The sequence below is a fragment of the Malaclemys terrapin genome, chromosome 7 (genome assembly GCF_027887155.1).
Source record: "Malaclemys terrapin pileata isolate rMalTer1 chromosome 7, rMalTer1.hap1, whole genome shotgun sequence".
In the NCBI taxonomy this organism is placed as follows: Eukaryota; Metazoa; Chordata; order Testudines; family Emydidae; genus Malaclemys; species Malaclemys terrapin.
The window spans coordinates 40,994,828-41,018,014 of NC_071511.1; the positions used below are offsets into that span (position 1 = coordinate 40,994,828).

Consider the following 23,187-nt stretch of genomic DNA (forward strand, 5'->3'; position numbering starts at 1 on the left):
GAAAAAAGTCGAAGTGGAAAAAGTTCCGTCTTTTAGGGCCAAAGTGACTTTTCATTTAAAAATTTAAGTTGTTAATTTACAAATGTCAAAAATAAGTTGAAATAAAAATTAAACATTTCGAGTGATCTGATCCAACTTTGTTCTTTTTTTTGGTGCAATTGTAAACTACAGGCTGTACAAAGCAGAACAGGTCACGCAGATCCAGGCCATCCCGCTCAGGAGCAGGAAGGCCAGTCGGCAGCGTGGCCCATTACAGAGGAACAGGTGCTATGGTACATGCTGTCATTGGCAACCCATCAACAGGCATCCTCCACAATTTCAAATCGCCTTTTGGCCATTACATTTGTCAGTAGGCTAAATGGCTACCCAGATTCTTGCGAGAGTTTCTTAGTTCGAAGGTCATGTAGTGGTGGACCCAGGGAGCATTCCCGTTGTCCCATCAGGGTTTTCACTCTCAGGGACCTCCTTCATATCCTCGGTGTCATATGTCATAACGCACAGGAGGTGTCCCTATTCAGGGCAGTATTCTTGACAGCATATTTTGGTGCTTTCAGGGCCAGTAAGCTAGTGTCTGGGTCCATCAGGCATTCTACAGGAAGGGTTTTGCAATTTTGTGATATAAGTTGGCACAAGCATGCTGTGATATTACACTTGCGAAGGTCAAAGACTGATTAAGTCGGCCAGGGTGCATTCATTACCCTATGGGAGGGTGGCGAGCCTGGGGTCTGCCCCGTTCGGTCGTTAAGGGCCTAGATGGCAATACAGTGAAAGGGAGAAGGCCCCCTCTTTGTACACGGAGATGGGAGTCCCCTCATGGCATATCAATTGATTACCATATTGAGACGGGGGCTAACGAGGTTAGGGTTGCCAGCCCACAAATTTGGTTCCCACTCATTCAGAATAGGAGTGGCTACAGCAGCAGCGCAGATAGGTATGGAAGCAGAGGCTATTCAGGCAATCGGGCGCTGGCAATCTAATGCATACCGAACATATGTAAGACCGCACGTGGAAAATCAACATTAATCGGTTGTGTTCTCATTTCAGATATGGGACAGCTAGTTATACACACAAGGGTGTGGATCTGTGGGCACAGTGTTGCGTTTTGGGTACATAGGCACATATCCAGGTTGCCCTAGGGCTCCCAGCTGGGATTTGGTGGCAAAGCATTATTCAGTTGGCACGCACGGATGGGGATCAACTGATACTGCTGTTGTATGCTGTGCAGGTGCGTCAGAGGCCGTCTATATTGGTGCTACATCTGGGAGAAAATGATCTGGGGATACTTAAAGGGGTGGAGTTAATGCTTTGAACTAGGAGGGACCTGAAGCAGATCCTGGGAATTTTTCTGGGCATTAACATCGTCTGGTCAGATATGCTTCAGCACAGGGTCTGGCGGGGAGCCAGGAACCCCACTAGAGTGGACAAAACCAGGAAGTATGTGAACAGAAAAGTGGCCAAATTCTTGTTGCCTTTGGGGGGCACAGTAATTTCACATCCTGGCATATTCTATGGGGCACCGGAGTTATTTTGGAAGGATGGGGTGCACCTGTCAGACTCGGGTGCTGCCATATTTTTGGCTGATATAAAAAAGGGCATTGGGAGATGTCTGGGTGTGGGCCGGAGGCAGCCAAGCTAATGGATGGCACCTCCTTGTGGCGAATGTTCAGTGCAGGTACTTCATAAGACACAAAAGAACAGATAAATGGCTTGCAAAAGGAATTAAGGAGAGGTGCTTGGTAAATGAGCAAGCTGGGGGTAGCTAGGGACTCCTTTTATTGGTATGGCAGGGAGCCAACCCCCTGTGACCTTGTGCAGTCTATATGGTTTTATAAAAATAAGTGAATGTAATGTAACTGGGATATGCTTCGTGCAAAAGGTCTCTTGTAAGGTATCATTACAAAGCTCATAATCTACTGAGTGTGATCATCCTATTTGTAGAAATGTACCACTCTTGTATCTAAAACTAGAAATATAAAACATAACTCTGAGGGCCTATTGTAATTATGTAAAGTGTGGGCCATTAAGGATGGTTTGGAATCTTGATGACTCCCATTGTCTGCAGATGGCTGTATTTACCTGTGAGTCTTCCTGTACCTGTGTGTGCTGGCAAGTGAGTAATGAAGTCTTGCAGTGACATGTGATCATGTCACCTGAACTGGAATCCATCTTTAACCTGATGCTTTGCCAGTGAGGGGGGATGGAAACCCAGAGGGACAAAGGGTTCCCGCCTTATGCAAAAGATATATAAAGGGGTGGAAGAGAACAAGGGGGGAGGAGCCATCATGAAGAATCCCCTAGCTATCAGCTGAGCTGCAACAAGAGCTGTACCAGGGGAAAGAATTGTGCCCAGGCCTGGAAGGTGTCCAGTCTGAGAAAAAACTTACTGAAGCATCTCTGAGGGTGAGATTATCTGTATTCAGTTTGATTAGGCATAGATTTGCGCATTTTATTTTATTTTGCTTGGTGACTTACTTTGTTCTGTCTGTTACTACTTGGAACCACTTAAATCCTACTGTCTGTATTTAATAAAATCACTTTTTATTTAGTAATTACTCAGAGTATGTATTAATACCTGGGGGAGCAAACAACATATCTCTATCAGTGCATATCTCTCTATCAGTGTTATAGAGGGCGAACAATTTATGAGTTTGCCCTGCATAAGCTTTATGCAGGGTAAAACGGATTTATTTGGGTTTAGACCCCATTGGGAGTTGGGCATCTGAGTGCTAAAGACAAGCACACTACTGTGAGCTGTTTTCAGGTAAACTTGCAGCTTTGGGACAAGCAATTCAGACCCTGGGTCTGTGTTAGAGCCAGACAGGAGTGGCTGGCTCAGCAAGACAGGGTGCTGGAGTCCTGAGCTGGCAGGGAAAACAGAAGCAGAGGTAGTCTTTGCACATTAGGTGGCAGCTCCCAAGGGGGTTTCTGTGATCCAACCCATCACACCCCCCATCATTATAGTCCACCTTAACCCTTCCTATAAAGGGAATTGCTGGAGGGACCTGGATAAAAATGGGGAGGGAGCTCGTGGAAGCGCCCCCCTCCCCCCCGCCCCAGAATTCGCTGGAATTGGAGGTTCCCGGCAGTGGATCTGCTGGATGGACATAAACAGAAAGGGGGGAGGTAAAAGCACTCATCCCCCTCTTGGTTAATTGTGGGGGAGGCCCCGGAAAGGGAATTGCTGGAGCGACCTGGATGAAAAAGGTGGGGGGGAGAGCTGGTGGAATTGGAGGTTCCAGGCAGTGAATCTGCTGGAGGGACATGAACAGAAAGGTGGTGGTGGTGGTGGGGCTGGTAAGAGCACTCCCCCTTCCCCCGGTTAATAGTGCACATTTCACCTGCACTGCATATTTTATCCGCCGGGTTAGTCCCAGACATCTAATAATAAAGTTGTGGCCTGATTCAACCTATATCTAATGTCTCCTGTCATTCTTTCAGCATAGCCAGACAATAAGAACCACATCCTGCTTCAGCCAGTCCCAGCCGATGGCGGAGGGAAGCTAAACTGAGGGACTCTACCAGTACAAGGGTTTGGTTTTGTTTTTCTTCTCAGGACAAATATTTCCATTTCCATTATATTTCTAGGCTGCTGACTACTTAATCATTTGTACTGACAGAAGGTTTGAAATCCTTTATTTAAAATTTGAGATTCTAAAAAGATTTGTTTTATTGAAGAGTTGTTAAGATTATTTGAGCATCCACAGCTTTATTCTTGGAAAATTCTGTTTTGATGGCTTTGAGATTAATTCTTTGATAATATTTTTTGATTGCTGCTTTTCTGTTATCTCAGCTTCCCCAGTTTTTTTTTTTCTTTTATAGTGTGGCTCCAAAGAAGCATTAATAGTCAAAAATTGTGACAACAATGGCAGCTGGATCAATTTATTTATTTATTAGCAGAGATGATTAGGACTCAGCTTCTAATGCCATATTACCTTTACTCCCCCTCTAATATAGGACCTGCCTTTTCACCAGTTTAGGTTTGTTTAGCATCTGAAGAGGAAGGCCCCTTATGTTAAACACCCTCTATCAACTTGTAAAATAATGTATGAGAAATTAGACTTTCATCCCAAAGATTCAGTCATTTGAGACTTGGCTGGAAAAGATAGTGAAAAACCAATCTGTCATAATTAAGGAATAAGATCCAATTAATCTGGAATTAATTTCCAAGGTGCTAATCTTATATTTTGGAGCAACACTGTGTCACTGGATGGAAGCCCCAGAAATTAAATTCAGGGATTCCAACCTGTAAATAATAGATTTAAAGGAAGGTAGAAAGGTATCACTTTACCAGAGTTGTTCAAAGTATTGTTGGGTGAGAAGTTTGCACAGGCAATGTGGAGTCATAGGGCATTTCAGCTGTTTCCCCTCATTCTGTTTTGAGACAAGAAGGTTACTGAAATTAAGTCATTTGAAGAATATTGTTAGTTACTGTGAGATTCCTTGATATGAGGCAAAATTCTGAAATAATTTTCATAAGGAAGTTATTGAGCAGGGTTGCTGAATTTTAATTTTCCCTGATGTCACTCATAAGACATCTCTAAGGCTAAAATCCTAATCACTTAAGGATGAGCTTGTTAAAATAAGGCAATTCTCTATGTTTAATTTAGCAACACTTCATATTTTCCATGGAACCAAGAAATAATTACTTAGATTATGGGAAGGCCTCTAATTTTACTCTATGCAGTCACCATTTAGTGGATAAGATGCTTGAAGCATCTATTGATTTTCAGTGTGCAAAAACAATTATAACTTGCACATTAACTTAACATAGATGTAGAGTTCCTTCAGTATCTACATAGTCTACAGAGGATTTCTATGCTGTGGAATCAGTAAAATGGGTCCTGAAGTTGGCCTCGGTACTGGGGGGAGGGGGAGTTGGCCAAAGAGTATGATATGAATATGTGTTTATGATTTAGGTGATATTTTGGAACAACATTAATACTGGCCGTATAAAATAAAGAGTATAAGCTTATTTTTACACAGTCAATATTTTCAAATGAGAAATAGAAGATTTAAAAGAAGAACAGATTAGAGTTTTATATGAAAGACAGATTTGAAGGTTATTTACTCCATATTTTGATTCGTTCATACACTGACCGATCATTACAGAATCATAGAAATGGGACCTCAAGAGGTCAGTTAGTCCATGCCCCCACATGAGGCAGGAATACCTAGACTATTCCTGACAGATGTTTGTCTAACCTGTTCTTAGTCACCTCCAGCAATGGGGATATGACAAGCTCCCTTGGTAAATTCCAGTGCTCAATTATCCTTACTTTTTTATTCTTATATTAATAAACGTCAGAAATTTGTTTTAATGGATGGAAAACACTAAGTAGTTTGCATCAGTCTCTGAAACTTTGGGTCTCTAATCGTAGAATATGAGTTTGATCCCACAAGGTTCTGAGTACTCTGACCTCAATCCAACAAACACTTAAACATGTTTAATTTTAAGCATGTGAGTAGCCTCCTTTAATTCAAGTGATTTAAAGTTTCCTCGTGTTTTCACAGCTATGCGATCCTTTTAGCAAAATTAAAATGCTACACAGTATGGGAAAACCCTGTATGTTGATTGCCTGTGTGAAGAGAAGGTAATGCTCTATAAATTCGACTACTGTAATTTCAATCTTAATTCACTTAAACACTTCATGCATCGATTCCAACCACATGAACTGAAATTCCTTAGGGGATGCTCAGAATTCCCAGCTGGTTTATTTATTTGATGTTATTTAATCACAGGCTAAAGAAATGGCTCATTAATTACTGCCTTCACTTTTTTCCCCCTTCAACACTCTCATTAACTCTTTATCCACTGGGACCTAATTTAGCTTGTTTAAGGATGACACATATGAGGTCTTTATTGATAAAGGGGTCCTGGTTGACAACAAGGGCTCCAAAGTGCTAAGGTAATAAAAATATATAATAATGTATTCATGTTGGCAGACACAGCATACATTCTAATACAGTATTTGGTTTTAATGAGCTTTTTTCCCCAATGTCTGACTGCATGGTATTGATGTTTAAGTGGTTGCCTAAATCACAAGTATTTGTTTCTTCAAGGCAGACAACATGTTAGCTTACATGAGAATCTAGTTCAAGGCTTCCCCAGCAAGCATTTACACAATTTAAGGGTAAGTTGATTTCATCTGAGAAATGAAAACTCAGACAAACCATCAGAGAGAACAGAGACTACTGAGAGTTTACTTCTTGGAAACACAATATAAGTTTGTAGTCTTAGCAATAACTATAAGAAAAAGATCAATAAGAATTTGGTACTGGAGAAATGAGAGACTTCAAAAGCCTGCGACCTGCAAGTACTAAAGCAAATATATAACAAAACAGCAGCTGTTAGATTAAGATTTTTGTTGGTTGTGCTTTTGGGGGAAAGGGAAAGTGGGGGTAACCAAAGATGGGGAAAATTATACAATCCATGGCCAGATTGTCCCTGGCATTTGTGTAGGTGCATAGTGGGGAGCCTTCTGTTCCCCTCCTCTCCCACACTCCCTGGTTAAGAGCTAGGGATTATGACAGCCTCTGGATTTAGGGGAATGAATGGAAGTGTATGGCTTCCTCTGTAGAGCCTAGGCATGATTCCTCCCTGGGCGGGAGGAAGCCAGAGGATACAGAGCTATTTCCGTCCAAACATAAAGGAGAGAGCAGCCTGCATATGTCCCCTGCATGCCGAGTAGTCAGGGAAATGAGCCTCCCAGAGCTTTCTCTGGGGCAGAACATTGTTAGCATGTGTTGAAGCCATGCTGGATACTGCTGGCTGTTTCTTGCTGATTCTTTATGGCAGGGTCACCTTTTTAACTCCATCCTGGATATGAGGGAAGTAGAAGTGACTCTTTAGGCAAAGCAAACTGGGGACTAGGACAGAAATAATTGTTCATGGGACCCCAAGATCAGACAAGATTGATGTGAAAGCTTGTTTGAGTCACCAATATAGCTAAAACCCCCAGAAGTGGGTATATATTTGGACCAAATCTAGTGTGACTTTAGACACTGCTCAGAGCAGTGTGTGAACTTCATTCCCTTGCACATGCAAAATGCAGAGCAGTGGATAAAAACCTCAGTGTAGTCCCTGGATTTTTATCAGACTGTGTGTCATTGCTGATTTTTCCCTTGATGCCTCTATTCTCCTCTATCTGCCACCCCTTAAATCTCTGAAATGTGTTCTAGTGGCAGAAAACCCAGAGCAAAGACCCTTCCCATAAGCTAGCTGGCCTACAAAGGAGAAAATAAAACCACTGACTTCTGAATTAAGGAAACCTAAATGTCAGCCATGAAAAGACACTTCCCTAATAGAACTCTGAAATGTCTGGAAGGAATGATGCATCATTAATTTTCTATTGTTCTAAAAATCCTTCTCTTTATATTAGAACCTATAACATGTACAGGGAAGTCCAGGTATCCATTGTACTTCCAGTGTATTATACTGTACTTCATGCTCACTGAAGCCTAGCCAAGTGTCTGCCACAGCTGTTATGCCCCTGCAGACCTAGCATCAAAGCTTGGAGGGAGCAGGATTTCACTTAAACAAACTGATTCAGACCTATACAAAATGTTGTACCCCAGTACAGCTGAAGAATTGGAAGGCGTTTCAGACCAGTCTGAATTTCAGTCCAACACATTCACTCACCCCTAATAAAAGGCCATTGTTAGCCCATTGATTTTTGAATTACTGCCTTGAGCAGACAGTAGTACTTATGGCTGTTCTCTAGGACTCCCCATGCTCCTTAATTCCATGGGAATCATAACATGACAAACACTTTCTAAAACTACCACTGTACCCTTAACTTTACATATAGTGACACGTTCTATTACAAATTCAACAGGAGAGGCAAGGAGCATTAATGCCAGTTACAGCACAGTCACGAGAGCTGGTTGGGTGTTTTCTTTTGGAAATATTTTGACTGAGAATAGAGTTTCCATTAAAATCAACATTTTCCTGTGGAAAATTTCAATTTTTCTGAAGTTTTTCAATTTTCCATCAGGGAACATTAAAAAGAAAAGTATATTGTTTTGATCCAAACAGGAATATTACAGTTTGTTAAATTGACCCGGAACATTTTGTTTTGTGTCAATTCAACATTAAAACTGCATTTTCCTGTGGTGGTACATTATGGGAGCTGTTTAATGCCTCCATTCTCTCCTATTGGCCGTGATCCCTGGCCGGTCTACAACTTCCATGATGCAACACTGACCTAGCAGTGTGGTGCATCATGGGAGTCATATGCTTATAGGTTAATTATGGGAGATATAGTCTGGCCAGGAAGCCCAGTCCATAGGGAACAATGGAGGTATCAGGCACCCAAACTACTACTCCCATTTCCAAACCAAATTTTTTTGGAATGTTTCATCCTGTGAAAAATTTAAATATTTCACTTTTTTTGCTCCAGCGCAGAACAAAAATGAATGTTGAAATAGGATTTACCACTAGACAGAAATTCTGTTTCTCACTCAGCTCTTGTAGTTCCTGTTGCTTTCAGACAATGCCCATTTCAATTACTACATTAAATTACTGGGAAGGTTCAGTAGAGGAGTAAAACTTGGATTCTTGTTCTGCTCAGGGAAGTCTCATCCATTATCCTAGCCATTGATTATAAAATCCTTATTACACCCATTGCTCTTTGGAAACCATTGCCCAGGAAATCTCTGGAAAATGATGGCAGGCAATTGACAGAACCCAGGTAAAGGGGACTTCTAAAAACTCCATAAATAAGAACAATGGCGCAATGATGGGCCTGGGAATGTGTCACTGCCTGGAGAGAAGCCCTCCTGTCTGCCTCACTTGCCAGTCAGAACCCCTCCCTGTGCCTGGGCTGGGAATGGTCACTCCAATCTGCCAGCAGCACTGGGGAATGGAGCTAAATTGCAGGGTGGAAGGTCTCCCTGCTGAGGGCAGGTTTCTGCTTCAGTGACTGGGATCTGCTCTCTCCTAGCTCCAGTGACTGGGATCTGCTCTCTCCTGGCTCCCAGCCCGTGTGGCCCACCTCTGTGACAGGACAGATGATTTGTGCATGGGGGTTCTGTTAAAGTACTATTCCTTGCTTATGCTCCTTGGTCTCTTTCATGTAACAGCAAGCCATCCTTGCATCTGACTGCATTTCTGAATGTAACTGTTTTAAAAAAGTTTTATTTTTTATTTTTGTAATGGAGATGAGAAATAACAGTTTCATAAACAATAAACTCTTGCTTTTCTTCTGTCCTCCTACTCCCAATAATAACCCTGATATTACCCTGCAAACTGTAAAGTTAATTTTTTGCACTGATTTTCATCCGCTCTTTAGTTTTTGAAATAAATATTGATAAAATCCTTGGAAAAAAATAAAAATAAAAGCTGGAAATGAAGGGCCTTAACTAGGTTATAAAAATACATTTTTTAAAAAACCTGAGGTTCTTTTTACTCAACACCGAATATAGACAGAGACATTATGCTTTAAAGATCCAGCTAACATGTTTTTAAACATGGCTGCCTTTGTCCACACTAAGAGAAAAATTATATTTAACACATTAGTTGTTTATTTATATGACTCTATAGAAGTCCAGTAATTTGAGATATCCTACCCCAAAAAAAAATTTCCCCTCATTTTTAAATGTCTGAAGAAAAAAGGGGAGCCTTACAACGTACCTTTAATGGTCAGATTAGTACACTTTTACTAATGTGATACATTTTCCCCACGTAAACGTAGCCAAATGCTCCTAACAAAATGTTACTAAAAACCTAGGGAAGGCAAACATGTTAAAGAACATTTAAATGAAAGATTGTTATGGTAAAACATGAACCCATTTTCCCATGCTGTGCTGCTGAATTTTCCAGCATGTCTTCTGTATCTCAGTTGTGCAACTGATTCCCATGGGAAAGAAACATTTTAAATACAGTATCAAAGCAAAATTCATAGCTTGGTAGCACACAACCAAAAAATCAATTATATACGTATATTTTCAAAGATTTGTTTCTTAATAAATTATGAATAAAAATGGGGGCCTAGTCTGCAAATCCTTACTCAAGCAAGTAATGACTGCTTGTGCGAGTAAAGAATTTGGAGGATCAAATCCTAGGTTTATATATCCTTCACACAAGCAACATCACAATGTCAAACTATATGACAATAGTATTAAAAATGCAAAAAAAACATTTAAGATTTGTTTCAGTTGGAAAAGAAGTTCATCTAACTTTTCTCTCACCTAGGACCCAAATTGTGCTCCCACTAAAGTCACTGGCAAAACTGCCAAAGATTCCAGTAAGAGCAGGCCATTTAGCATGCAACAAGGATATCTAGTTATATATAAAGGAATAATTAATGATAAAAATATGTACACGTTAGTACACTGTATATATTACGCATATCTATATGCATGTGAATGGAAAAGAAAGAAAGGTCTTTGGCTACATTCCTTAAAGGACAGTGAAATGAATGAAAAAGCATTTCTAGACTATATTTAGAGGAAGACATTCTTCATACATTTACAAATCATTCACATAATTTTGCACAGTGTCTCGTGCAGCTCCACTGGTCTATAAGAGAACTGGAAAAAAAAAAAACCTTCATCATTAGCCTGGCATGATCGTTTGGAAATGTGGAGGGGACCCACTCTTCTATGTATGTGAATTAGAAAGAATTCTCCAGACACACGAACAATTTAAAACTTTCTACCAATACCACAGTAGGACATTGCAGTGCAAGACTTGTAGGTAAAGCTTGGGATCATGACCTACTCCCTCTCATTTCTCTTTGAATTAGGCTTATTCGGAGATTAATGGCCAAAATATTTTTAAAAATTAGAATTATAGAAGGTCAGTGAGTGAGTGATTAATGGGTCAGATCTTCAGCTAGTGTAAATTGTCATAGCTCCATTCTCTAGCTGAGGATCCACCCCTATGGATCTATCCTGGATGATAAGATATAACCGATACATAAACTGATTACACGCTCCTTCTGTATCATTTGGCAAACGATCTTTCAAGATGAGTAAATGCATAACCAAAACCTGAGCTCAAATAGCCATGACAGAGCATTTAAAATACATTTTCAAAGAAGCTTTATAAAAAAGTTAGGATTTTTTTTTAAATGTTTTAGTACACGTCTTGGGATTCAGCACCTTCTTACAGCTCTGCAAGAAAAATGCAAGTTTGTGTATCCTTAGAAAAATGTTAGGTCTCAGATATTATGTAACAGTCCTAGGAGTTAGAAGAAAACAAAAATGCTGACCTTAAAAACACTCATGTTAGTACCACAGGAAAACAAACAAAAAACATTTAACTCATCACCAGTGAAATTTACAGATAATTATTATAAAATGTTTTTACCTTCATTCCCTTCTCCAGGTGGCTGATAAAATGAGAGCCCCAGAGATATGATGGCTGCAATTTCCAAGATTATAAGAGTCACATCCTGTAGTGCTTCCCAAACTAGCTGTAAGAAAGTTTTTGGCTTCTTTGGAGGTATAAAGTTTTGCCCAAAAATAAGCTTTCTTTTTTCTAGATCCGCAGCAGTGCCAGGTAATCCTGTGAACAAATTAAAAACAATTGATTCAAGTACCATGAAAAGGAAAAAAAAAAAAAGCCCCAACACATTAGTATTCAAATAAACTGCATTTTCAAAGTAGACTTGCAAGCTTTATCACCTATGGCATATTAGACAGGATGGCAGATTTGCCACTTTTAAACTTTTTGTTTAGCAAAATAATTCTTTTGTCCCTGTATTCTGAGCAGAAGCCTAAAAATGTTTACAGAGACTTTTAAGGACACATTATTTAAATGAAACCCCTTATTGTCAGTTATTAATTATATAGTATCCCAAAGTAGTATGTTTACTTTTATGAGATCTAATATGTACAATAGTTTGCAAAGTGAACAATTTTTGAAAAGGTAGATTGTAGAGAGTGCCATCAGAATATATTGGCAAGGCTGGGACATTTAATGGCAACTTTGGGACAGCTGCCAAGAGGTACAAATCTTGGTGCTGAGCTCAGGTCCTCACTGCACAGCCCCACAGGAGAGAAGCAGTATGCTAAACTTCTGGAGGAAACTTCTTACACCATTCTCAGGAACAGTTCTGGCCATGCACTGAGCATTTGGTGAGCTGTGTCCAGCCCTTCTTGACTGAAAGGAGAGTCACAGTGCCACTAGATGTTGTGTGTATAGGAAGTAATATTATTATCCTAGCTTTTCCCAAAAGGAAGATTTACAAATTCCCTTCCTTATATGTGGCCTTTTACCTAGAATTTAATTATGTACCATTTAACTTGTCATTCAGGATTGTTGGACAATATGTATCAGGGACTTTTATGTGCACAGTGGGAAATTTTATAGGAACAGAGTGTTGCTAGAATTTTTAATACAAAAACCATTATTTTCCCCCAAATGCTTGCAAATCTTAGAAATTAAATGCTTTCCCATAAATCCCAGATACTCCTCTCAAAAGCATGCTGCATTGTATACTCTAATGGATTTGATACAGTCTGTCAAGAAATTATATGGGATATCAATTGGATTTATCAATACTTTGGAATTTAAATTCAGCTGCCACCCTTTAATGCAATCACCAAGATAAATATACAAACAATTTTATTCAGGTTTAACCCTAAGCCAGGACAGTGAAGGTCTAATTAGACTGACAGAGTGGACCACAGGGTATTACTAACCAACCTATAGTAGAGGCCTCAGCAATACAGTGGTTCCAATCACTGCTCTTCAGCAGAACTCAGAATAGCAATGGGTAACTGCTCCTCTTCTCCAAGGCCCTAGCCCATAGGGTCCTTTATCTCTGCATCTCTACAATATTGACATGAGACAATTGGAAGAGATAGTCAGACACCATGGACTTATCTGCCTACAGTATGCTGATTACTCTCAACTAAATATTTCATACTCAACTGAAGCAGCCATGGCCACTACTAAAATGTCAGAATGTCTGAATTATCTCTGGGATGAAGAGAAGCTGGAACAAGCCAAACCCAAGCAAGACCAAAGTAATGCTGGTTGGAAAGGGAAAATACTTGGAAGAGCTGGGAAAGATGACTCCACCATCTATCAAATGCATACAGCCTCCATTCATCAAAGTGTTGCAAAGCCCCTGGACCTGGCTGGACCTCTCAAGTAAGCTCAGATGACCAGGTAACATCAGTTTTTAAAAATGTCATCTTTCACCTCAAGCTTACTAGGAAACTTTGTCCCTTCCTCCTGGATGAGAACCTGGCCCCAGTGATCCGTGCATTTGTCATTTCTATGATGGATTACTGTAGTTTATGGTATCTGAAGCTGAATATGAAAAAAATACACAGGCTCCAGCTGGTACAGACTGCAGCTGCCTGCCTTCTCCATGGCTCAGACCCCAGTGACCACATCACACAATGTGCAAGTCTGTCCACCAGGTCCTGGGCTGTTTCTGATGCCAGTTTAAGGCCTTGGTCTTCATTTTCAAAACAATTAATGGATCAAGCCCCTGCTACATCAAAGACCAAACATTAATCTATGAATCACCATGACAGCTATGCTCCTTTGAGACAATGCATATCCCAAAGCCGAAGAAGCACATAAGAGCTGAGGACAAAGCATCTTCTGGCGAGGGGTCTGACTATGGAACAATCTTCCAGAGGAGATCAGGTGAATTCAAAGTTTGGCCACCTTTAGGGAATGTTCCACAGCCTTCCTCTTTGAGGAAGCCCTTCCACTATAAGTGACACAATTCAAACACCTCTTTTATTCCCAAATACTTCACACCTCCACACACTCTGCCCCCGCCCCCCAAAAAAACCCTACCCAAAGCAGAATTCTAGCCCCATGGAGAGAGACGTGTCAGAGACTCAATGATGCCCACTAGGGACCTTGCTGGTGCTACTGATATTATATGGAGAGTTCTCAGATATTATGGTGATGGCAGTACAAAATTCTAAGACAGAAAGACTTTAAAGGGATCCTCAATGAGGAACAGTCACCCTGGATTGGGAAAGGGGATGGTAGTAGTGTCTGAAAAAATAATAATTTTGTCCACAACAAGGAGTATTTACAAGCTTAACTTGGCCAGCTACAGCAGGATAGAAAAAAACTGAGTGGAGAAGGTAAACAATTATACATTCAACAGGATAAAATGAAAGTTTTAAATACTATGGAAAGTAATTACAGCTCTAGCAAATTAAGCCTTTCCATTAAAGATAGTGTCCAGTGTCAATTATATTGGAACAGTGAAGTCATCACTTCCCAGGATAATACACTTGTGTGAACATTATTGTCAAGATTCTCATACCAAAGATACCTGTCTAGCTCATATGTTAATGAGCAGGTTGGCGCACAAACACATCATAAGTACCTGGAGTATATAAGTGAATAGCCTTCAAAGCAAAGGGGATCCAGACACAGGGACTGACTCCTGAGAGGAAAGGCAGCCGTATCTCAGAGTCACCAGTGGGCTGGATCTCAGACACAGCAAGGCTAAGAACCAGACCAGGACTGACAACAGGCAGCTCTTTTTACTTCACTCAACTTTATCTTCACATGTCAAACTTAACTGATAGCCAGCTGGAACCTAGAATTATTTTTGATTTCTTTTAAATGAATCTTGCTTTCTTAAAGATGCATGATCTTGGAGTAATTACTACACTCCGTTCTCAGAGACAAAGAAAACAAATTGCTACTATATTCAGAGAGATTTTTATGAAGAAGTATTAGAAACCCTTGGTCTAAGGCATAGGGCAATATTCCAAAGAGCTATTACTGCATCCAGGTCAGTAAGGAAAAACAAACAAGCATACTAATGAAGGAAGATAGGAAAAGGGGACTGAATGTTGTGACGGAATGCTAACTGTATTATACTCTACTGCCACTAGGTGGTATTGCGTATAACAGAGTAGAACACCAGTCAGAAGTTAAGAATACCAGAGTTAAGAACTGACCAGTCAACCACACACTTCATTTGAAACCGGAAGTACGCAATCAGGCAGCAGCAGAGACGAAAAATAAAGCAAATATAGTACAGTACTGTTAAGCGTAAACTACTAAAAAAATAAAGGGAAAGTTTAAAAAAATGATTTGACAAAGTAAGGAAACTTTCTGTGCTTGTTTCATTTAAATTAAGATGGTTAAAAGCATCATTTTTCTTCTGCATAGTAACGTTTCAAAGCTGTATTAAGTCAATGTTCAGTTGTGAACTTTTGAAAGAACCCATAACATTTTGTTCGGAGTTATGATCATGTTAGAGGTAGGAACAACCTCCGCTCCCAAGGAGTTTGTAACTCTGAGGTTCTACTGTGCCTTATTTAAGCTAACCTCAGCCATACCTGGCAGCACATTAAAGCTTCTTACAGAAGACAGATCTCGGCTGTATCTCTTTGCCAAGGACACATTCCTCTGTGGTTTGCTTTCCTCCACCCTCACTCACTCGCTCATTTTCACCGGGCTGGGGAGAGTCCCTTTTCGACAGGATGTTCGTTTGAAAAGTGGACACCTGGCAACCCTTGGTACAGGAGTCTGACCTGCTGTTAGCAGCCCTACAACCTACTGTGTACAACAGGGGTGGGCAAACTACAGCCCGCGGACCAGAACCGGCCCATCAGCTGTTTTAATCCGGCCGTCGAGCTCCCGCTGGGGAGCGGGGTCTGGGGCTTATCTCATTCCGGCACTCCAGCAGGGTCGGGGGTTGCTCCACGCAGCTCCCGCAAGTAGTGGCATGCCCATCCCCAGCTCCTACGCAGAGGAGCAGCCAGGGGCTCCACACTGCACACTGCCCCCACCCCAAGCGCCACCCCCAGAGCTCCCATTGACTGGGACCTGCGGCCAATGGGAGCTGCAGGGACGGTGCCTGCAGATGGGGCAGCATGCAGAGCTGCCTGGCTGCGCCTCCACATAGAGCCGGAAGAGAGACATGCCACTGTTTCCAGGAGCGCTTGAACTAAGCGCCGTCCAGAGCCTGCACCCCTGAGCCACCCTCCTGCACCCCAAAACCCTGCCCCAGCCCTGATCCCCCTCCTGCTCTCCAAACCCCTCAATCCCAGCCCAGAGCACCCTCCTCCAACCCAAACCCATCATCCCCAGCCCCACCCCAGAGCCTATACCCCTCAGCCAGAGAACTCACCCCCCCATGCCCCAACCCCCTGCCCCAGCCCTGATCCCCCTTGGTCCCAATCCGGTGCACCCTCCTCCACCCCAAACCCCTCATCCCCAGCCCCACCCCAGAGCACACAATCCCAGCCAGAGCCCGAACCCCTTCTCACACCCCAGACCAAAGCCCCCTCCCACACCCTGAACTCCCATTTCTGGTCTCACCCCACATCCCGCACCCCCAACCAGAGCCCTCATCCCCTCCCACACCCCAACTCCAATTAGAGCATTCATGACCCGCCAAACAATTTCTATTCCCAGATGTGGCCCTCGGGCCAAAAAGTTTGCCCAACCCTTGTGCAGAAGGTGTATACAACAAAGGATTCTGCAAAAGAAATCAATTAAATGAGATGTCATTTTTAATAAACCTCATATCTATATGTTATTGGCATAAGAGAAGGGCATTTAATATTATATTCTGTACTGTGATTTTTTTTACACATATGTTCACTTGCTTTTATAAAGCATAAAATATGCAGGATAATTTTTGCATTAAACCATTTTTTAAAAAATAAACTTATCAATAAGTTATTTTTCTTGATCAAAGTGTTTCAGAAAGGAGATTCTTTGGACACATTTACAAACCGCACAGTTATGGTTAGGAAATGTTGTGACAAATTATCACAATATGATTCTCTGGCATGACAATATTTTCAAAAGCTTTCAGTCTCTACAAAGTTGTTTTTAATTGATTTGAAATAGTGAGGGGGAAAGGAAATTAAGTGATTGCCTGGAAAACCTTAAATTGTTGACTATACTTTTGTGCAGTATATTAATGCATTTCTGCCTTCTGTATGCAAACCAGGTGATTCAATAAAGTAATAATTTCTACATATCTATTGCTTTTTGGGTGGTGGGAGGGGGAGGAAAAGAACCAGAAGACCTAATAATTAATCATTTTGCCTGTTCCTTAAGCATATGGCACAATTACTGCATACTGGGGGGAAAAAATCCATCAGTTAAATAGCCATGAATGTCTCATGGAACAATTTGTTTGTGATAACATCATCTCCACAGCAACCAGTTGAAGCATCACAAACAGAGGATGATTTCTACTTTGGTATAAGTAGCAAAACCAGATCATTGCTAATAATACAAAGCCAGTAAGAGTAAAAAACAAAATAGCGTATCAGATCAGCTATCGGTAAACATAGCATGTTTCACAGCTGTTTACGATGAAGGATATAGAATAATACAGAATCCTCAATGAGCTACGGTTGGTATTTTTAATTAAGAGCCATTGCTATTTTCGCCTTTACTCCTAATTGCATTAGCTCATGAAATTTCCGTTAAAACGGAATGAAGACAGAAAAATTGTGAGAATTGCACGTTTTTTACAGTATCATCTTAGGAATTGTTTTAAATGGAAGGAATAGTCCAGGAAAGACTTTAAAAGCTCAGCGATACTGGTGACTGCCTACTATGGTGATGGGTGTGTTATAAATGTATAGACAGATCAAAAGAAAAACATACAATTGTAGGACTGGAAGGGACCTCAAGAGGTCTTCTAGTCTAGTCCCCTACACTCAAGGCAGGACTAAGTATTATCTAGACTAGGGGTTCTCAAACTTTTTTCTTTCTGAGCCCCGCCCAACATGCTATAAAAATTAAACAGCCCACATGTGCCACAACTACTGTTTTTTCTGCATATCCAGTAGATAAGCCAGGGCCGGTGTTAGGGGGTAGCAAGCAAGGCAATTGCCCGGGCTCCACAAAACTAAGTTGCTTGGGCTTTGGCTTCAGCTCTGAGTGGCAGGATCGGGCTTCGGCTTTCTGTCCTGGGTCTGGTGAGTCTAATGCCAGCCCTGATCTCTTATTTATTTTGGCAGACCCTCTGGAACCTGCTCGTGGGCCCCCCTGGGGACTCTGACTCTTGGTTGAGAACCACTGATCTAGACCATCCCTGACAGTCTAACCTGCTCTTAAAAATCTCCAGTGACGCAGATTCCACAAGCTCCCTGAGCAATTTATTCCAGTGCTTAGTCACCTTGACAGTTAGGAAGTTTTTCCTAAGGTTCAACCTAAATGGCCCTTGCTGCAGTTTAAGCCCATTGCTTCTTTTCCTATCCTCAGAGGTGAAAGAGAACAATTTTTCTCCCTCCTCTTTGCAACAACCTTTTACATACTAGAAAACTGCTCTGTCCTCCCTCAGTCTTCTCTTCTCTGGACTAAACAAACCCAATTTTTTCAATCTTCCCTCATGGATCATATTTTCTAGACCTTTAATCATTTGTGTTGCTCTTCTTTGGACTATCTTCAATTTGTCCACATCTTTCCTGAAATGTGGCACCCAGAACTGAACACAATACTCCAGCTGAGGCCTAATCAGCATGAAATAGAGTGGAAGAATTACTTCTGGTGTCTTGCTTACAACACTCCTTCTAAGACATCACAGAATAACAACTTTTTTTTTTTGCAGCAATGTTACACTGTTGACTCATATTTTGCTTGCTATCTCTATGACCCCTAGATCCGTTTCCACAGTTCTCCTTCCTAGGCAGTCATTTCCCATTTTGTATGTGTGCAACTGATTGTTCCTTCCTAAGTGGCGTACTTCGCATTCGTCCTTATTGAATTTCATCCTATTTACTTCAGACCATTTCTCCAGTTTGTCCAGATCATTTTGCATTTTAATCCTATCCTCCAAAGCACTTGCAACTCCTCCCAGCTTGATAACATCTAGAAACTCTATGCCATTATCTAAATCATTGATGAAGATATTGAATTGAACTGGACCCAGAACTGATGCCTGCAGGACCCCACTCGATATGCCCTTCCAGCTTGACTGTGAACCACTGATAACTACACTCTGGGAATGGTTTTCCAACCCGTTATGCACACCTTATAGTAGCTCCATGTAGACTGTATTTCCCTAGTTTATGAGAAGGTCATGTGAGATAACAAAAGCCATACTAAAGTAAAGATATACCACATCTACTGCTTTCCCTTGTCAACAAGGCTTGTTACCATGTCAAAGAAAAATATTAGGTTGGTTTGACATGGTTTGTTCTTAACAAACCTGTGCTGACTATTACTTATCACCTTAAGTGTCTGCAAATTGATTGCGTAATTGATTTGCATAATTATCTTTCCAGGTACTGAATATAAGCTGACTGGTCTGTAATTCCCTGGATTGTTCTTATTCCCCTTTTTATAGATTGGCATATTTGCCCTTTTCCAGTCCTCTGGAATCTCTCCCGTCTTCTATGAACTTTCAGAGATAATTGTTAATGGCTCAGATATCTCCTCAGTCAACTCCTTGAGTATTCTAGGATGTATTTCATCAGGCCTTGGTGCCTTGAAGACATCTAACTTGTCTAAGTAATTTTTAGCTTATTTTCCTATTTTAGCCTCTGACCCTACCTCATTTTCCCTGGCATTCATGAAGTTAGAGGTCCAGTCATTACAAAACTTTTTGGTGAAGATTGAAACGAAAAAGTCATTTAGCACCACTACCATTTCCAAATGTTGTTATTGTTCTCCCTTTGCCCCCCCCCCCCCCCCCCCCCGGGGTAATTGGCCTATCTTGCCCTTGGTCTTCCTCTTGCTTTTAATGTATTTGTAGAATGTTTTCTTGTTACCCTTTATGTCTCTAGCTAGTTTAATCTCGTTTTGTGCCTTGGCCTTTCTAATTTTGTCCCTACAGACCTATGTTATTTGTTTATATTCATCCTTTGTACTTTGACCTAGTTTCCACTTTTTGTAGGATTCTTTTTTGAGTTTCAGATCATTGAAGATCTCCTGGTTAAGCCAGTTGGTGTCTTGCGATGCTTTCTATCTTTTCCTACACAGTGGGATAGTTTGCTTTTCTTCCCTTAATAATGTTTCTGAAAAACTGCCAATTCTCTTGAACTTTTTTCCCCTTACACTTGCTTCCCATGGGATCTTACCTGCCAACTCCCTGAGTTTGCTAAAGTCTGCCTTCTTGAAATCCATTATCTTTGTTCTGCTGTTTTCCCTCCTACGATGCCTTAGAATCATGAACTCTACCATTTCATGATCACTTTCACATAAGCTGCCTTCCACTTTCAAATTTTCAACCAGTTCCTCCCTATTTGTCAAAATCAAATCTAGAACAGCCTCTCCCCTAGTGACTTTCTCCACCTTCTGATATAAAAAAGTTGTCTCCAATACATTTCAAGAACTTGTTGGATAATCTATGCCCTGCTGTGACATTTTCCCAACAGATGTCTGGGTAGTTAAAGTCCAGCATCACCACCAAGTCCTGTGTGTTAGATTGTTTTGTTAGTTGTTTATAAAAAAGCCTTTATAAAACCATGTTATTAAATAGAAATCTGCAGCTGCTCAGCTGATACAAATTGTCATGACTCATAACAATTTATACCAGGTGAGGATCTGCTCCCAATAGGGAACTTTAAAAGGAGGAATTTTAGGATAAAAGAAGAAGATTCTTCTGAGAGGTACACCTGCATTTTATCCTTCCTATTTCATCCTTAAATAACTCTCATTTGAGCCTTAAAATCACCAACAGCACAAGCTTCTAAAAATGTCCTTAGGTAGAAAATTCACAAACTAAAAACAAAATTCCTATAATAATTTCATCTTCTTTGGCCTTTATTTCACCAGGCCTCCATTAGTTTCATATTCAATAGGAGTTATTTTTCTCCTCTACTGCCACAAGCCATAAACCTGTGATATAATTTGCACAGGTTTATAGAATTCCACAGATCTTGCATGATTTCGCAGTATTCTAAAGAGTTACATAGTGCCCTTGCTTTAGAAATACTAATCTGCTTGATTTAATTCTGACTCAGGAATAGGGTGACCAGATGTCCTGATTTTATAGGGACAGTTCCGATTTTGGGGGCTTTTTCTTACATAGGCACCTATTACCACCCACCCCATCCCAATTTTTTACACTTGCTATCTGGTCACCCTACTCAGGAAATAAAGTAACTCACCTTCCCAGGAAATAGGTGAGGTTTTGGCTCTAGTGATGTTACATCAGTGTACCATATTACAAAATGTCAAAGGCTTAAGAATTGTTTCCAACTGACACTTCAAAATCTAAAAAGTACCAATATTTCAAGAACACAATGCATCTTCTGCTGTAGAGTCCTTCCAGCTATTGGTGTCCTGGAGACAGAACTGTAATCTGCTGAAAAGTATCTATTAGATGGCAACATTGCATTGTCAATTTTTTTTAACCAAGCGTTAAATTTACATATGAACTCCCTTACTAACAAAAAAGTTCTTTAAAAGTATTGTCTTTGGGCTTAGACCTACCAGACATACAAATTCTGTTAAATATTTGTTTACAGTAGGGATCCTAAATCTATCTTTTGTGAAACACATCTCGCTCAGCATGCATCTCTTGTGGAACCATAGTATACTACTACCGGTAGCTCTACCTAATCTCAAACAGGATGACATACATCTGATCACAAAAGCACACTATTTTGCCTGATATACATATCATACAGGAGAGAGAGCAGAACTATTTAAAGTGAAGAGGTAAGAGGTCGGGGCTATCAGCTTGAGTTTCTCAAACCTGCACTGCGTGTAAGTATTAAATCCACAGCCAAGAGTAGAAATGAGCAGACGCGAAGTTGTTACACCACGATATGATGAGATCCTTGGTCAGATGGAACCATGAAAGCAGATGGTACATGATGACACTTATCCACAGTGCTATAATGTAGTCAGGCACATACCAATAGAAAAATGCAATGAAATATGAGACTGTTGGGATACTATGGATTTTGAGTAATAAAGCTTGAATACCTTTAAGGTCACTCATACTTCTAATCTGATAGGTCAAATCATGATGTGGGAAGACAGACAACTTAGTAAGCACATGCTTTAATAGCACATATGCTAACTAAATATGTGCTGCACTGGACTGTTTTACTCTTGCAGGATGAAATATTGGGTAGAATACAGAAGAGATGTGCCTAGACACTGAAGGCCTGACAGACAATGCGACTGCATCTCCCATTGCTAGCTAAACAAGGATCATATGATCCTTCACTTCTCACTTGGACAATTCCACCTACAAGCCAAGTACTTTCACAAGCAAAGCATTAGTGACTCAAGCAAAACTACTGAATATTAGAATTCATCTATCTATATTTTCTATCAGTGTTAGAAGCAAAGGATAGTTATTTTGATTTCAGAGTTGCAAAATCAATATGAGTTTTATTACAAAAGAGATTTCCTGGGAGACTGCACAACAAGAAAGCTTTCAGTAATGTAGAGGAAATTTAAAAATGGCTTCTCACTCTTACCCAATTTGTTGTTTTAAGTTTTGTTCTTGGAGACATTAGCAAGCGTTTATCTAGGCCATATAAAAATAGATTGTCTTCTATTAACTCTTATCAGTTTGAAAATCTTTGAAAATAGAGTTTGTTGGTTTCAGCAGGCTAGACTATAACTACAGTATTGAATAATCATTTCCTTTTAATACATGTCCAATAAAATTATATAGCTCAGTAAGATTCATTACCAGTTTTCATTACTCTAGTTTATTTATATTTTTTCTATAAACTCTTGTAAAAAGCCACTACAGCCTATAAATCTATTGCAAGGAACTCATTAGTGAATTCTTATAGTCTTTACACTGCTGATGCCTCCCTACTGGGTCAGAGCCCCATTGTGCTAGGCACTGTACAGATGCATAAGAGATGGTTTCAGCCCCAAAGGCCTACAATCTATATAATCAAGACAAGTGGCACAGCAGACTACTGGGAGAAGCAGGAAGAGAACTCAGCTCTCCTGACTCCCAGTCCAGTGCTCTTCTATCCACTAGACCATGCTGCCTCTTCACAACTAGTGGTAGGGGCTTAGGCTTTTGTTCTATAACAGCTTCATCTGTGAAGTTTTGCAACTGTGTGAAGCACAATGATAACTAACACATCATAGGAGGCCACAAAATTGCAAGAGTATCACTAATAACAACCACAACCTAGCTTTGCATAAATGGTTTCCACTGATACATTACAACTGGAGCTCTAACTCTGTCAGCACTGATTTTTTTAATCTCTCCCAAAGACTTCACTTTAAAGTATATCTAAATCCACCACTTTTAAAAAAACCTGAAATTACTGAATTGCTTAAAATTATTTCTG

The 23,187-nt window shown here is 40.6% G+C and overlaps 1 protein-coding gene across 1 annotated transcript in view; it reads right to left on the minus strand.

Annotated features, from left to right (window-relative positions):
- The window catches only part of ATP2B2 (ATPase plasma membrane Ca2+ transporting 2), a 534,155-nt gene that overhangs the window by 220,528 nt on the left and 290,440 nt on the right, over nt 1-23,187 (minus strand). Inside the window, exon 4 of the mRNA XM_054035362.1 lies at nt 11,312-11,509. Within this exon, the coding sequence (XP_053891337.1) occupies nt 11,312-11,509 (198 nt within the window). The remainder of the gene's footprint in view (nt 1-11,311; nt 11,510-23,187) is intronic.